Source organism: Phacochoerus africanus, chromosome 2, assembly GCF_016906955.1.
Source record: "Phacochoerus africanus isolate WHEZ1 chromosome 2, ROS_Pafr_v1, whole genome shotgun sequence".
NCBI lineage: Eukaryota > Metazoa > Chordata > Mammalia > Artiodactyla > Suidae > Phacochoerus > Phacochoerus africanus.
In genome coordinates, this window is record NC_062545.1 from 244,072,460 (window position 1) to 244,090,721 (window position 18,262).

The 18,262-nt window shown below is 40.6% G+C and overlaps 1 protein-coding gene across 1 annotated transcript in view; it reads right to left on the minus strand.

Annotated features, from left to right (window-relative positions):
- TEX10 (testis expressed 10) overlaps nucleotides 1-7,909 on the minus strand; it is a 62,002-nt gene extending 54,093 nt beyond the window's left edge. The window contains exons 1-3 of the mRNA XM_047768046.1: nucleotides 7,725-7,909; nucleotides 3,779-3,967; nucleotides 76-788 (exon numbers count right to left, since the gene is read on the minus strand). Of these exons, the coding sequence (XP_047624002.1) occupies nucleotides 76-788; nucleotides 3,779-3,958 (893 nt within the window). The 5' untranslated portion in view covers nucleotides 3,959-3,967; nucleotides 7,725-7,909. The remainder of the gene's footprint in view (nucleotides 1-75; nucleotides 789-3,778; nucleotides 3,968-7,724) is intronic.
- Nucleotides 7,910-18,262: the final 10,353 nt, after the last annotated feature.

An 18,262-nucleotide genomic window follows, 5' to 3' on the forward strand; every position in this document is an offset into this window, starting at 1 on the left:
CCACCATTAGCTATCAACGGTCAGCAGTTATAATATAGGAAAACTGAGTGTGGACATAACTGAAATCCTTCTTACCGTAGCCTGAACTGTGAACTGACATTTGGCTGTGAACCCCCATGTTCATAAACCTGGATGTGTTGCTGGTCGTTGGCATGTTCCTTCCAGTTGATAAAAATGGAGTTGCTAGTGGCATGGGGATTTTCTTTTTGTTCCTGAAGTCCTTCACTTTCTCTCAACCTACTGGATCCATCTGCCAAGGCCTGAAGGAATTTACTGAGTCTCACTAAGACTTTCAGCCTCCACTGCTGAGAAGTGAGTCTCCGATTAGGATTTACAGAAAGTATCCAGGACTGGGATCTGTCTCTATTTACCAGTCCTTTGGACAGCTGCTGATGAGAAATAAGTTCTACAAAATTCTTAAGCAATATACTGCTACGGCCAGTAATTAGAGCTGGGTACTGTTCCAGCAGAATGTCCAGAACTTTTAAAGAGTCCTCCTGAATTCCTTCAGTAATGTGAGTCATGGCACTAGAGAGATGGGCACTTACCAAAGGAAAAAATGGAGAAATTTGTTCAGCTCGTATTTTGGGGGCCAGGAATTGAAGAAGTTGAACTGCTGCTAATCGTACATTAGCATCTTTATCTGTAAACACAGCAGTCACTTCACTTAATATGTTTGAAAGGTGTGCATCAATTATAAATGGGTATTGAGACAAAAGATCTTTAAGTCCAAGAAGAGCACTTTGTTTAACCCCAGCATTGTAATGATGCATCTGTGACAGCAAATCCTACAAATAAAAATAAAAATACAGGCTTTAGGTATATACATCATACCATTTTCAATGAACATGCTAACTAAAACTATGCTAATAAACTAACACTCCATGGCGGGAGGATTAAGGACTGCTTCAGTAAGAATTTTCTAAATGTTCATTTTAGAAAAATGAGCTTTTGTTATGATCAGAAACAGTTTTATCTTTAACACAGTTTTCACTTAATAAAACATTATATAACTTTCACTTGGAATTTTCTTTTTGAAATTATCCCCTATGCAGCATAAGGCACACTATCATTTAAAGGGACAGCAATCATCACCACTATTTTAAGATCTACTATGTACCAAATATATGGTATATGTATTTATATACTTAACAGGTTCTTTCTGCCTATTTTAAATGATCTTTCATACTGTCTGTGTATTTTACTCAAACTATAACATTGGGCAATTTTATTTGTGGAATAATTTATATAATCTATGAAAAAAAACATTACTTCAAATACCTTTTTGATATTAATCTTCAGAGCTTAAAAGCAAAACTAGAAAATGTACATCTTCGGAGTTCCTATAGTGGCGCAGTTGTTAACAAATCTGACTAGAAACCATGAGGGTTCAATCCCCAGCCTTGCTCAGTGGGTTAAAGATCCGGCATTGCCGTGAGCTGTGTTGTAGGTCACAGATGCGGCTCAGATCTCGTGTTGCTGTGGCTCTGGCGTAGGCTGGTGGCTACAGCTCTGATTAGACCCCTAGCCTGGGAACCTCCATGTGCCGCAGGAGCGGCCCTAGAAAAGGCAAAAAGACAAAAAAAAAAAAAGAAAAGAAAAAGAAAATGTACATCTTCACAAAGACTTGTTCACAAATGTTCATAACAGCATTATTCACAAGAGTCAAGTGTAAACAACCAAACTGCCATCAAATGATGAATGATAAAATGTTATAACCCTGCACTGGAATACTATTTGACAATATAAAAGAATGAAGGACTAGGAGTTCCCATCGTGGCGCAGTGGTTAACGAATCCGACTAGGAACCATGAGGTTGCGGGTTCGGTCCCTGCCCTTGCTCGGTGGATTAACGATGTTAACGATCCGGCGTTGCCGTGAGCTGTGGTGTAGGTTGCAGACGCGGCTCGGATCCCGCGTTGCTGTGGCTGTGGCTCTGGCTCTGGCGTAGGCCGGTGGCTACAGCTCTGATTTGACCCCTAGCCTGGGAACCTCCATATGCCGTGGGAGTGGCCCAAGAAATAGCAAAAAGACAAAATAAATAAATAAATAAAAGAATGAAGGACTGTTCTCATACATGCTATGACATTCATGAGCCTCAAAAATATACTAAGTGAAAGACCACTAACAAATGACCACATTTTGTATGATCCCATTTATATGAAATAAGCAAATCTTTACAGATAAAAAGTAGATTAGTGGCTATCTAGCTGGGGGGAAGAAATGGGGGGGTGGCTTCATTATTGTGAGATTAATAAAATGGCTTCCAATAGGTATTAAGTTTCTTTCAGAAGTGACAAAAATGTTCTATAATTAGATTATTTTAATAGTAGCATTAACAATGTAAACATATTAAAAACCACTGAATTGTCCACTTTAAATGGTAAATTTTGGAAGTTTCCAATGTGGCAGAGTGGGTTAAGAACTGAACTAGTATCCATGAGAATAGAGGTTCCATTCCTGGCCTCAGTCAGTGGGTTAAGGATCTGGCACTGCCACAGCTACAACATAGGTTGCAGACGCAGCTCAGACTGGGTGTTGCCATGGCTGTGGTGCAGGCCAGAAGCAGCTCCAATTTGGCCCCACCTGGGAACTTCCATATGCTGCAGTTATGGCCCTAAAAAGAAGAAAATTTAGAAATTAAATAAATAAATGGTAAATTTTATCACATATAAATTACATTTCAATAAAGCTGTTAAAAGTTTTAAGCAAAACAACTGCTTAGATTTCAATTTACTTCATGCATTCACTATGAACCTGTAATAACCTGTATACTGAAATGGTTCAAAAATGGTTAAGAGGGAGTTCCCGTCGTGGCGCAGTGGTTAACGAATCTGACTAGGAACCATGAGGTTGCGGGTTCGATCCCCGGCCTTGCTCAGTGGGTTAAGGATCCGGCGTTGCCGTGAGCTGTGGTGTAGGTCGCAGATGTGGCTCGGATCCCGCGTTGCTGTGGCTCTGGAGTAGGCTGGCGTCAACAGCTCCGATTCGACCCCTAGCCTGGGAACCTCCATATGCCGCGGGAGCGGCCCAAGAAATGGCAAAAGACAAAAAAAAAAGGTTAAGAGAAGATGCTATCTTAATGAGCTGTAAATACAGCTAAAAAAACTGTCATACCAAAAACTTGACATACTGGGGGCGGGGGGCGGGATGGACTGGGTGTTTGGGACTAGCAAAGGCACACTTTTGATTATGGAATGGATGGTCAAAGGGGACCTGCTATACAGGACAGGGAAATCTACTCAATGATCTATGATAACCTATATAGGGATGAATATGTGTATATGTATGGCTGAATTACTCTGCTGTACAGCAAAAACTAATACAACACTGTAAATCAACTATACTTCAATAAAATTAAGTTAAAAAATAAAACCTGGGAGTTCCCTGATGTCTCAGCATTGTCACTGCTGTAGCATGGGTTCAATTCCTGGCCCAGGAACTTCCGCATACCATGGATGCAGCCAAAAACAAAAATAAAAACAAATTGACACATCAAACATCAGAAAGTCAAATACAGTGATGATTTCCAGATGACGTATTAAATGATCAAATAAATACATGCAAGAGAAATCATTTTGGCTTTAACTGGGCAAGCCTTTAAGAGGAAGGAAGAAGTGGGAAAGTTGCAATGGCAACATCAGATGTGGGTAACAGATAAACTCCAAATTTCAGCCATTAATAAAACCTAAGAATTAAAACAACTTTTCACAAAATTTCACATTCTAGATGATTTCAAGAAAAATTCTATTTTAACAAAGCAATATTTATGATTTACCTTTATGTTAAGTTTTCTATTGTTTGTTGGAAGTGTTCCATCCTCTTTGAGTTGCTCCGGCAGATGTATGGTCTTCGTTTTAAAGTTTGTAACAGTAGCATTTTCTAACCTGGGCTTCTTTTTACCAACTTTTAGTTTTACTTTTTGAAAATCATCTTGGCGTTTTCTTTTTTTGGTCATTCTTGAGTGCTATGATGAAAAGAGTTACTTTTAAAACAATGAATAAAGACAAAGATAAGTTATAAAAGAACAGAGAACATTTACATTACTCCAACATTTATTTCAAAGATAATCAAGAATTAAGACCAACTGGAATTCTTATCGTGGTGCAGCAGCAACAAATCTGACCAGGAACCATGAGGTTGTGGGTTTGATCCCTGGCCTCGATCAGTGCGTTGAGGATCTGGCGTTGCCAAGAGCTGTGGTGTAGGGTCGCAGACTTGGCTTGGATCTGGCATTGCTGTGGCTGTGGCATAGGCCGGCAGCTGTAGCTCTGATTTGACCCCCAGCGTGGGAATCTCCATATGCTGCAAGTGTGGCCCCAAAAAAGCAAAAAAAAAAAAAAAAAGAATTAAGACCAACTGCAACCACACTAAAGGATCAAAGTATTAAATGGAAATTATTTTTATAAAATACCAAAAAAGTCAGTTTAGTGAATTGATACCGTAAAGGGGAGTCATTAAAAATAAGAAAACGGTCTTATTACTGGTTTGTCTAGATTTTTTGGCCATGGAACCTTTTGTCAAGCAATGTGCTAAACAGAAAACTCTTGAATATTTTTTTGCACTCAGAAGACGAGGGGGAGGCAGCGCAGAGTTGCTAGAGATTTATCTTGCACCTGCTGGGAGCTCCTGGCCCCTGGAAGCCCCTCAAAAACCTCAAGCAGAACAGTTTGAAAACCAATGTTATTACTTTAACGCAGCCTGTAATTGTTTGGAAAAGATTAATGAATCTAAGCTGGGTGCTTGAAAAATGAGTTATATTCAGATATGCAGCAAGGAGAGTTAAAGAGCATTTCATGAGTAAGGACAACAAGAAGGGGGTAAGCCTGGTGTAGGAAAAAAAAAATGAAAAGTACCAGCATTTTGAACACCAAGAAAAACTCAGACTAGATATAAACAGGAAACAATATCCAAAAAAAAAAAAAAAACAGGAGAAAAAGCAATATAAAAGGAAATATTGTGGAACAGAGGGATAAGCAAAAAAGACCAGCAAGGCCACTATCACAATAAATAACTCTGGTATAACCCTGTCATCTTGCACTTCCCCCTCTTCACCACATTCTTTCTACATCCAAATCATCCCACTTACACACAAAATCTTTCATCTGTGACTCCTACCCATTCCAGGGCCCCTTAAGTCTTTTATTTCTACCCTTGACTGTTCAATAGTTTCCCCAACAGTCTTGTTGCCTTGCCTCTTGTTTCTACTATGAGCCTATTTGCTAGAGAATCACCAGAGGGCTCTTTCTACACACAATCTGACCAAAGATCAGTCAAGAGCTTTCTTCTGCTCCTTCAACCCCTTACAGTAAAAATGACTTGAGGTGACCTATCAGTTCTTCCTAAATTCCCCTCCAGCTTTATCTTCCCACCAACTAACCTCTATTTAAAAAATAGGCTTCTATACCTGGAACCAGCTCAGCCCTTCTTTAAGCCTTTTCTACAAACTGCACAAATAATTATTACTGCCTTGCACTGTACACCCACTGGAATAGGTATCTCTGAAATCAATAAAACTTCTCCTGACCTACTGTAATTATCCTATGCCCAGCTTTTTTTTTTTTTAAATCACAATGCTACACATGAAGAGTCCAAAAATTGTGAGTAAAATGAAGGTCTGCAGTATTGTGAGATTAATAAAATGGCTGATGCAAGATGAGACAACTCAAATTCCAGGAATCCAGAAGTCAATTACCTATGACATTATACCCAAATTCAAAAAATTCCAAGGTTTTACTTCATTAGAGTCTCATGATATAGGGTTTAGCTACATATGTTCAGAGCAGAGTCGAGAGACTGATTAGGTTCTTATCCAGACTCTGCCACTTTCTGGCTGTAATTAATTAACCACTGGGCTTCAGTTTTTATCTACAAAATAGGGATATTAATGCTTACAACATACAATTCTTATGAGGTAGGATGAATGAGGAACAAATGAGCTCATATCTGTAAAACACTCAGAACTATGCTTGGCACACTGTTATAAAGATATGCTATAATCACAAACATATATATTTTCTTAGTCTCATAACCAGTACATACCAAGCATAATAGATGCATTATGCACAACAGCATTCAATTCTCACAAAACCACATTAGGAAGGTGGCAATAAAACCATTTTAAAGATGGGGCTCAGAAAGGTTTGTCAGTTCTTTATTAAGGAGTTGAAGAGGGATTTATACACAAGCCTGAGCTCTGCAAAACCAATTTCAAATTACACATGATGAAATTAAGGTGAGGACTGGAAAACAGTGCCAAAATGGCTTGCCTTATTTCATTTACCCCCAATCCCAAAATTTTCATCCCACTCACACCTCTAGTTATTTTAGTCTAAAATAAAATGAGTAAAACCTAAAAACAAGGCCCTAATATTCACCTGGCCTCTTTTAATATAAAAATTGTTTTCGTTAATTAAGCAAGCACATTTTGTTAGCTTTCCCTGAAATTTTATCATTAGCTGGTACCAGAGATGAAAAGAAATGGTACGAGACATTCAGAAAAATGGACTCAATGAATCTTCCAACCTCCCAATCTTCTCTGCTATCTTTTGCCACTGATTGGTGTCCAACAAAGTTTACTGTCAGTTTATGCCATATTATCCATTACTTTGTATTAATCACTCTTCTGTTCCCCCTCTGTGAGGAAAATTAGAGGGCTGATCGCCCTTCCTTTACTTTAAAGTTGGTGAGATTATTTTTATGGTATACACAGGACATTGTTATACCAGAAACTTAAAGTTCTACCAGCAACTTCTGTTATTTTCATCTAAAATAAAGATTTTCTAAAAATAAATAAATAAATAAAATAAAGATTTTCTTAGTATAGCAAACCAAACGGTCCGACTAAGCCACTTTCACAGTAGCCTGCACTGAACAGAAGACAGGAACTCCAGCCTCAGGGCTGAACTCTCACATCACTGGACCAGGTGAGCCTCAAAAGTTTTAAAACTGAATTTCATATACTCCAACTGCAGGTCTTCTAATTTCAACAAAAGGGAGATTCTAGTGTATGAGGATTTCAACCGAACCGAATTCCAGCTAGCCTATCTGCCACCTCATTACCCTCCCCTAATATCCAACTTCTTCCCCCCCTCTAAAAAAGAAAGGACACTGTACTTGGCCTTTGGTAATTTCCTCTCCAGCACTTTACGCTCTGAGTTCCTCCAAATTCTCTACCTAGGGGGCCAATTGGAGGCACCATACTTCCCCAAAAAACAAATACCCATGAGTGGAGCGACTCGAGAAGGCCCACGGTCCGAATCTGCTCCGTACAGATCGCTTAACCCTGTCCACACGTTAGAAGAGGGCCGATTAGGAGACGACTGCTCATCCCCACCCCAAGACTTTGGTCCCGCATCCCAGAAGTGAAGACCCTGAGATTTTAGGAAACTACCGTTCCTTCCCCGGTGAACGGCAGTCATGACCACAGTTGGGGAAGTGGGGCCCAATCAACGTACACCGGCCTAAAAGTCTCGGAGACCCGAAACCGCGCGAACCCGCCCAGTCACTTGAGGCGCTTCAAAAGCCCGCGGGGCGCCCCGCCCCCGCAAAGCCCCGCTCCGCACCCAGGCCCGGCTCTGCAGGGGTGCCCCGGCCCTGCCCCTTGGGGCGCAGATTAGCCCCAGCCAGCCCTGTCCGCCTGGGCCGCAGACCGGGGGGGCGACGGCCCCGCGCGCCGTCCGGCTCCCCAGGAGGGCCCAGCCCGACGGCTGGCGGCCGCTCACCTGAGAGCCCGGCCGGGACCGGGGCGCGGAGGCAGAGGGAAAGAACGTTCGAGGAGAAGCCGACGGGGCGACAGCGTGCGCCACCGGCCCCAGCCTCTTGCTCCCGGAGCGTGTTTTCAAATCGCCTCGTCCTCACGCGGCCGCGTCTCCTTCCGCCGCCCGGAAATCAGGGCCCCTCCCCCGCCGCGCCGCGCTCACGTGATCGCGGCCCGCAGCCGCGCGCAGCCGGAGAGGCGGGCGCGGGAGCGGCAGGCCCCGCCCCCGGGAGGAGGGGGAAAGCGCCGGAAGCCCCCCACTCTCCGGGAAGCCGAGGGAGGAGGGCTCAGGATCCAAGGACAAAGCTTGGTTCTAAGTGTAGCTCTGAACTTCCTGGGCCTGCCTTTCGGGGGGCGTTGCCCCAGCTACAGCTAGTAGGGAGCATTCCTTTCTCCCCATGCTAGACCACTGTCCTTCAGACCTGGAGCCACATTCAAAGAGTCTAAGTTGAACTGAATCGAGAAAGTGAAAAGTTTGAGATTGAAGGGACCATGGAATTCCTGGGAACTTTAACCTGGATGGAGCAATTAAGAATTAGTTGACTGAGAGGAAAATACACCTAGTAGCTGGAGCCTGAAAGTCTTAGTTGAAGATTTTACCTAATATTTCAGTTTCTCAGCACTAAGATTCCTGATACTGAAATTAAGTGGACCCAGGGAAGTTAAGGGAGAAATTTAAATGCCTGGGAAGGGGATGAGAAAGCAAAGAGAATAGGCTTTTGAAAGACAGCCCTGCCAAAGACTGGTGGCATGGAGGAAGAAGCCCCTGGTGTAGATTTTAGAATTTGATTTAAATTTTTCTCTACAGTTTACCAAAGTGTAAAACTTAGTAAAGTTGACAAGGAATGAGCCTCAGTTTGCCGGGTAGAGATTCAGAGTAATGATTTCTGAGTGGGGGGAGACCCAAGCACTGGGACTAAGACCACTCTTATTCCTAGTCTATGATCAGAGACAAAAAGTCAGACCCAAATAACCACCTCTCCCTTCCCTGGCAGTTCAGCTATACAACCATAATTTGCCTTGAATCCAGCATAAACATTTGGGAATTATCAGTGTTACATGGCATTGAAAGTTATGAGTCAGAAGAGGAGTTCAGATACCCCTGAACTGCAGACTCAGGTCTGACACTCAATATTTTCTTTGGACACACATCTGCTCTACATCTCAAGGTCAATATGTCCAAAATGAAACTCCTGATTTTCCCCTGAAAACTACTCTTCCTACAGCTTCTTCACCTCAAATTCCAACTCCATCCCTTCCAGTTATTGAAGCCAAAACCTTTGGAGTTTTGGCCTGGCTTCTTTCCTTCTTTCCTACCTCACATCTAAGCCATCAGGAGATTTGATGTACCTTCAAATATATCCTGACTTCCACCACTTAATACAACTCTCTTGGTACCATCATGGTCCAAGCCAACTCATGATCACTAAAAAGCCTCTAAATATGTCTGCCTGCTTCCACTTTTTTAAAATAAAAGAAATCTGATCTTTAAATATTGGTAAGCAAGTACATCTTTTTCCTACTATAAAATACTGGGTAGGGAGTTCCCGTTGTGGCTCAGCAGGTTAAGAACCTGACATTGTCTCTGTGAAGATGCAGGTTTGATTCCTGGTCTTGAGGGGTCAGGGATCTGGCACCACCATAGGCTGCAGCATTGGTCACAGGTGTGGCTTGGATCCAGCGTTGCTGTGGCTGTGACATAGGCCTCACCTACAGCTCTGATTCAGTCCCTAGCCTGGGAACTTCCATATGCTATAGGTATAACTGTAAAAATAAAAATAAAAACAAATAAATAAAACACTGGGTGGGCCAAACAAAATACTTACAAGCAGGTTGCCAGTTTATAGCCTCTGGTTTAAGACATGAAAAGTATGTACCTGAAGATAGACTCTAATACTCAGTAATTACAAGGATTGTCCACTTAGCTGAGCCAAATAGACCTTTCATAAATAAAAGCATAAAAACTATTCAAGGGTCATTGATCTATACCAGAAAAATATGTACAGTGAACATGCATTCCACCTTTAAAACGCTGTGCCACATAAACACCTGGGTTAGTTTCCTGGGGCTCCTATAACAAAGCATCACAAACTGGATGGCTTAAACGACAGAGATTTATTGATTCTCCATTCTGGAGACTAGAAGTCTGAAATAAACGTGTTGGAAAGATTGGTTCCTTCTGAAAACTCTGGCGAAGAATCTGATCCATGTCTCTCTCCAAGCTTCTGGTAGCCAATAGATATTCCTTAGATTGTAGATGGCATTCTCTTTGTCTTTGCATCATCTTCCTTTGATGTGTGTCTGTTTCTTTGTCCAAATTTTCTTTTTTAGTGAGGGCCCACCCTAATGATCTTTTAAGTTGATTACCTCCGCAAAGGCCCTATTTCCAAATAAGTTCTTCAGAGGTAGTGGAGTTGGGACTTCTGTATATCTCTTCAGAGGGACACAGTTCAACCCATAACAGTCACCAAGATCTGTGTCCAGAAATATCTATATTTCACCATCTGAACATCCTCTCTTTTTTGTCTATGCTCAGAAGCATCACAAAATTCTAAGTAACTTACTACAGCACCTTCTACCTAACCTTTGCAGCTTCTCTGTTTTTTATACCAGGCTTCCAGTTGATACTTGCTTTGAAAATAGGGTGTAATTGCTTAAAAAAAAAAGCCCTGTTAATCTAATAAATTTGATTTTATAATGTCAAGATAAATAAAAGCATAAATATATTAAACTGCCTCTTATCTTACATTTCAGAGCCACTACTAACACAAAAGCAGAGACTCTTTGAAGAAAGCCCAAAAGGACAAGTTGAAATTTAGTACCATAACCAGGGACAAGAACTCAAAGTGCATTCTCCAGGAATTGATTGATATATTATATGCAAATTACTTGGCACACTGCCCAGCACATTGTGAGCCTTCAATAAATGGCAACAGATATTCCTATTGATGATGTATCATTGGGCCCTCTTTGTGCAAAAAGAAACCTTTAGTCAACTTACTTAGCTTAAGTAACAGAAAACCAGTTCTGACTTTAAGTTAAAAGGAATTTATTGAGAGAATATTGAATAATACAGAAAGGCCAGGAAGGCTGCCAATTCAGAGATGGAAAAAAGAAAGGAAAGAGACTAGTCAGGAGCCAGCAGTAATACCACTGTTATACCACAACATCAGTCCAAGACATAAGAATTGAAAATGAAGAAGTAAAATTATCTACATTTTCAGATACAACTGTATGCCTAAGACAATATCAAATGAAAAGCTACTACAAACAATAAGAGAATGCAAAAAGGGTGAGGCAAGGAGTTCCTGCCCTGGTGCAATGGGTTAAATATCCAACTGCAGTGGCCCAGAGAAAGATTTGCAATACACCTGAATGATAAATTATTAATATCTGTAATATACAAGGAATTCTGCCAAATTATCAAGAAAAAGACAAAAACAATCCAATTGAAAAAAGGACAAAAGCTATGAATAACAACTTAAATCCCCAAAATTAAAATGATTAATAAACTTTGCAAACTGGCTCAAACTTACTGATTGTCAGGAAAAGGTAAGATGAATATCACAGTGTGATATAACATCTCATTTATCAGATTCACAAGAATTATAAGACAGTATAACACCTACTGCCGGGAGGGATGAAGGGAAAAGTGTAGTCTCATGCTTTGTTTTGCTTTTCATGCTTTGTTGAAAATAAAAAAATACTCCAGCCATATTGGGAAGAAGTCTGGAAATATATTTAAAATTTTTCTTTAATTTATATTCTTTGAATCTAGTCGTTCCATCCCTTGAGAATTTACCCCATAGATACAAAAGTATCAGTCCAAAATACATATTTATGAGATATATATTACAACAATATTTGAGTAGCAGAACCCTAGAAAAAAATGACTATTAATCAAAAGGGAAATAATTGAATACATTCTGATACATTGGGAGTTGCCCCGTGGCTCAGCAGTAAAGAATTCGACTAGTATCCATGAGGACAGGGGTTCGATCCCTGGCTTCACTCAGTGGGTTAAGGATCCAGCGATGCCATGAGCTGGAGTGTATGTCACAGATGAGGCATGGATCCTGCATTGCTGTGGCTGTGGTGTAGGCTGGCAGCTGCAACTTCCATTTAACCCTGAGCTTGGGAACTTCCACACGCTGCAGGTACAGCTCTAAAAAGAAAAAAAAAAAAAAATTCTGATACATTGACTCCTTTTCTTTTTTTCATTTTAGGACCACTCCTATGACATATGGACCTTCCCAGGCTAGGGGTCAAATCAGAGCTGTAGCCGCCAGCCTACACCACAGCCACAGCAATGACAGATCTGAGCTGCATCTGCAACCTCCACTGCAGCTTACAGCAACACTGGGTCCTTAACCCACTGAGCAAGGCCAGGGATTGAATCCAAATCCTCATGGATACTAGTCGGGTTCTTAACCTGCTGAGCTACAATGGGAACTCCTAATACATTGACTCTCATGGAGCTATTAAAAAGACATAGTTCCATCTCTACTGGTTAATTTTTTTTGGCTGCACCCATGGCATGTGAATGTTCCCTGGCCAGAGATGGAACCCATGTCCCAGTTGCAACCTGTGCCACAGCTGCAACAATGCCGGATCCTTAACCTGCTACACCATGTGGGAACTACCAGTTAATTTGAAGAGATTTTTTTTCCCAATGTATTTTCAAATAAGAAAAAGTATTTGTAATCTAATTACATTGTTATGAAATAAACCGAAAAAGTAAACATCAATATATTGTATATATTTGTATGTGATCATATAAACATGGAGAAATATGTGAAAAATAACAAGTCAGAATGTTATTAGTTACCTGGGATGACCAGAAGGAAAGAGGGGAGTGTAAATAGTATAAAAAGGTGGTTGAAAGGATGGCTATCAAAAAGTAAAAACATTTAACACCCTAATGTTAAGCATTACTTTTTATTTTAACAGAGCGAATTGTTGAAACCAGGAAATTAAAGTTGGTACAACAGTATTAACTCAGGTATAGATCATATTTGGACTTTACCAGTTTTTACAATAAACATTGATTTTTTTAACAGCTTTACTAAGGAATAAATAACATATAAAAAACTACACATATTTAATGTATACAATATATTGAGTTTGGATATATGTATGTACCTACAATACAATCACCACAATCAAGGTAATATATACATCACTTCCAAAAGTTTCCTTATGTCCTTTTACCCTATTTTTTTTCAAATTAAAAAAAATTTATGGTCAGGATACTTAACATGAGATCTACTCTCTTAACAACTTTTAAATGCACAACAGCAAGTTGCTGACTATAGGCACTAGGTTACACAGCAGATCTCTAGAACTTATCCATCTTGCATAACTGTAACTTTATACCCAGTGATATCACTCCCCATTTCCTGCTCCTCCCGTCCCCCTGACAACCACTAGTCAATTTTCTGCTTTTCTGTGTTATCTATTTTAGGTACCTCATGTACATATAATCATACATTATCCGTCCAAGCATTGATTTTTAAATGCTTACTTAACCATAGCCCAAAACTTGAGACATTAACACACCCTATATAACACACTTATAAATCCCATTTTAAAGTTCTGAAGCACAAAAACAAAAACAAAAACAAACAAACAAAAAAAGGAGTTCCCATCGTGGTGCTGCAGAAATGAATCCGACTAGGAACCATGAGGTGGCGGGTTCGATCTCTTGTCTCGCTCAGTGGATTAAGGATCCGGCATTGCTGTGAGCTGCGGTGTAGGTTGCAGATGTGGCTCGGATCTGGCATTGCTGTGGCTCTGGAGTAGGCAGGTAGCTGTAGCTCTTATTAGACCCCTAGACTGGGAACCTCCATATGCTGGGGTTGTGATCCTAAAAAGACAAAAGACCCCCCCCCCAAAAAAATTCTGAAGAAGATTCACCTTAAGCAGCAAACTTCAAAATTTTGTTTCCTAAAAAGCTAAAAAAGCAAACAGACCACTTATGTAAGGAAGTACATCCTTTAATAAATCTTTTTGAAAAAGTCGGAGTTCCCGTCATGGCGCAGTGGTTAATGAATCTGACTAGGAACCATGAGGTTGAAGGTTCGGTCCCTGCCCTTGCTCAGTGGGTTAAGGATCCGGCGTTGCCGTGAGCTGTGGTGTAGGTTGCAGATGCGGCTCGGATCCCACGTTGCCGTGGCTGTAGGGGAGGCCGGTGGCTACAGCTCCTATTACACCCCTAGCCTGGAAACCCCCATATGCCGAGGGAGCGGCCCAAGAAATGGCAAAAAGACAAAAAGTCATGTGATCATCAGAGGTTAAATTGACACCTTGCAGATACTACACGTATTCACGGTCTCTGTAAATATTTTCCCAAACTTGGATGTCACTTTGCCCCTCTCACCAATTCTGCTAAGCAGAAAAAGTCTGACAATTTTCACAGCTAGAAAGTGAATTAAGGGCTCTACAGGGGTTCAGGTAGGCATCCTTGATCTCGCAATAAAAGGCAGAAGGTACAACTACCAGGTTGATATTCCTATTCCCAAGAATGATAGGATGATAGTTCAAAAGCTTTAGCAACTGATACTGCTGAGCTCTAAACAATCAGCAAGAGGCCAGCCTTAAATAACCGAAATAGCTACCCTAGTGCCTCCCAGTTGAATATCAGCCCTGAAGAAAGTAAGGTTCAAAGATGTGCATACCTAGGAAACTATAAAGCTCTGAATCCAGATATCAAAACTCCTAAACTTACAGGCTAAGAAATAAGACGTTCTTCTTTATTACAGCCACCAAAGAAAACTTTAAAATTAGAAAATGGCCACTGCACAGCCTGAGGCATTATTTCTAAAATACTTTACCTTAGAACAGCATTTTGCAATTAATAGATTACATTTAGTCAGAAATATTCTTAAATTTTTTTTTTAATGGCTGTACCAGCAGTGCACAGAAGTTCCTGTCCCAGGGATGAATTTGAGCCACAGCTGAGATCTACTGAACTATGCCACAGCTCTGGCAACACCAGATGCTTTAGCCCACTGGCTAAAAACCCATTGGTTGGGATTGAACCCTTGCCTCCACAGTGACCCGAGCCACTGCAGTTGGGTTCTTAACTCACTGTGCCACAAGCAGGAACTTCCAGAAATTTATTTTTTTAAAACATTACTTCAAAAATTTTAGAACAATGAATTACACACACACAGAGCTACTTTATAATTACCAGTAGTTTCTAAAAACAATAGGTGAGTAAACATGAGGTCCAAAAACAGCATGTCACCAGTTTTCCATGGTTTTGAAATTCTATTAATTTTTAATTTTCTCCTATGTAATCAATTATTTTCTCTTACTTCTATGCATCGTATAAAATAAAATAGCAAGCCTTGAATATTCTTACTATATTAATGGTAGATATATTCTTAATTCACTTATTACAATTTATATTTAAAATAAGCATGGAACACAAACACATTAATTATGTGAGAATGGTTAGGATATAGAGGGAAAGAGACACTCTCTTCAGTGAAGGGAATAAACTGGGGCTTCTCAATATGTGAAAAGAAGCTACAGGATTGTTTAGCCAGTGGACTTCCACTAAAAGAATAGAATGCACTCCTATTTATTTAGGACTCCAACTAAAAGAATAACCAGATACATAAATAAAGATTTGTGTATTAGAGGAGTTCCCGTGGTGGCGCAGTGGTTAACGAATCCGACTAGGAACCATGAGGTTGTGGGTTCAATCCCCGGCCTTGCTCAGTGGGTTAAGGATCCGGTGTTGCCGTGAGCAGTGGTGTAGGTTGCAGATGAGGCTCAGCTGTGGCTGTGGTATAGGCCGGTGGCTATGGCTATGGCTCCGATTCAACCCCTGGCCTGGGAACCTCCATATGCCGTGGGAGCGGCCCAAAAAATAGCAAAAAAAGACAAAAAACAAAAAACAAAAACAAAAACAAAAAAAATTAAAAAAAAAAAGATTTGTGTATTAGAAATGTACAGGGAGGGAGTTCCCATCACGGCTTAGCAGAAATGAATCTGACTAGCATCCAGGAGGTTGCAGGTTCAATCCCCGGTTTCACTCAATGGGTTAAGGATCTGGCATTGCCATGAACTGTGGTGTACGTCGTCGATGCAGCTCAGATCTATAGTTGCAGCTCAGATCTGTCGTTGCTGTGGCTGTGGTGTAGGCCGGCAGCTGCAGTTCCAATTAGACTCCTAGTCTGGGAATTCCCATTGGCGCACCTGCGGCCATAAGAAAGGAAGGGGGAAAGGAAGAAAGGTACAAGAATATTGATCCTATCAATGTTTACAGAGTGAAAAATCAGAAACAGTCTAAATGTCCAGCACTTAGGGAGTGGGTATATAAAGTATGGTAAATCCTTAAGAATGAATATGCTGAAAACTTTTTAAAGATTTTTTTGTTTTGTTTTTTGTCTTTTTGCCTTTTCTAGGGCTGCACCCAAGGCACATGGAGGTTCCCAGACTAGGGGTCTAATTGGAGCTGTAGCCGCCAGCCTACACCAGAGACCCAGCAACGCAGGATTGGAGCCACGTCTTAGACCTATACCACAGCTCTTGGCATCGCCGGATTCGCAACCCACTGATCAAGGTCAGGGATCGAACCCGCAACCCCATGGTTCCTAGTCGGATTCATCAACCACTGAGCCACGACGGGAACTCCTTAAAGCTTTTTTTTTTTTTTTTTTTTTGTCTTTTTGCCATTTCTTGGGCCGCTCCCGCGGCATATGGAGGTTCCCGTCTAGGGGTCGAATCGGAGCCATAGCCACCGGCCTACACCAGAGCCACAGCAACGCGGGATCCGAGCCGCATCTGCGACCTACACCACAGCTCACGGCAACGCCGGATCGTTAACCCACTGAGCAAGGGCAGGGACCGAACCCGCAACCTCATGGTTCCTAGTCGGATTCATTAACCCCTGCGCCACGACAGGAACTCCCTCCTTAAAGCATTTTTAAGAATACTTAGGAATATGGGGAAATTTTCAATGGAAAAGTTGGACCAAAAAGTTGATTGGAAGATTTTTTTTTTATTAGAAATGTTCCAGCTGATAAATGAAGACAATGAAAAAAATTAAAACACCACCATTTTTCAGCTCTTAGTAAACACATGGATCTAGACAATGATCATGAATAGTTGCTTAAATCACAGAGAGTGAAAGAGACATTATTTACCTTATTAAAGTACAAAATACTACCTTTTAAAAGACTTGCCCAAAATTTCAAAACTGAATCTGATCAAGCCTAGATCTAACTACGAATTTATGGAAATTACTGACAGAGAAGCATATGAAACTACACCATGGCAATGCAACCAGCATCTCCTGGATGTAGGAAACTCAGCAAGACAGTTTGGTTTCTTTGGGGGAAAAATTTGGTTTAAAGGAATAAAAAGAGACTGAGTAGGAAGCTAAAGATCAGAGACGCTTAAGCGACATAACCAAAGATCCTAATTCAAGCAAAGACCATAAAGTATACGTTTATGCCAGTGAAGGAAATATGAACACTAGATTGTTAATATTAATGGATAATGATAAAGGAATTATAATTTTTTAAATAGTTCCTGTCTTTTAGAAAAACATACATATGCATGGATGAAATGATGATATGAAGGATTTGCTTCATATATCTGTATGGGGTGGGGGTGGGGGGGCAGAAATAAAACAAGTGTGTCCATGCCCTGAAAACTGTTGAAGCTGGAGAATAATAAAAATATGGAGATTCATTCTTTATTTTTGCATGTGAAATTGTCTATACTAAAATCTTTTTTAAAAAAATTTGGAGACTTACTAGCTTACAAAAAGGGCACATAGCTCACAAAAGAGTAAGATTTCCTGGACTATATTTTTTATGCTTTGTAATGAATACATAACCTCTAAATAGCAATATATAATTATTATGCTACTGCAAATTTTAACATAAATTGTCTTATCTCTTTCATTCTTTTTTAGCATATACCTCTGAATTTGTATTTGAAAAATACAACAGTCATGCCTGAGGGCAAGTGAAAATACGCATCTGGGCATCTGGGTCTTCACTGCCAAGGGACTTTACCATTCTCAGGACATTAGACAAATCTCCCCTAAAACAGTGGCACTGACCCCAGAGCCTCCTAGCCCAGAGTCTTAAAGAAAGTCTTCCTCCAGAAATCAAACATGGTCCTCATTTAGTTCAGTCCTCTAGAATCTTTTTCCCAAGTAACATAAGAACAAGAGGAGAAATGCTGAGGTATTCTGGAGTCACTCAAAATCACCTGGGTAGATAAGCTTGTTTATCCTTTCATTCAAGGCACATTTACAAAGTCCCTAATGTGTGACAGGCTTCTGTATCAGGTAGTAGTAACAGTAGTCCCAGCCCAGTAATTGTCTACTAGAGGAGATAGAAAAGTAGAGACAGGTAGCAAATAACCCTTAAGCTGGATAAGGTCAATTTAATTCAAAAGAAGAATCTGATTTACAATAATCCCTTTTCTCATTATTGCCAGATTACCTAATTGCTTTAAAAGACAATTAATTCCTCC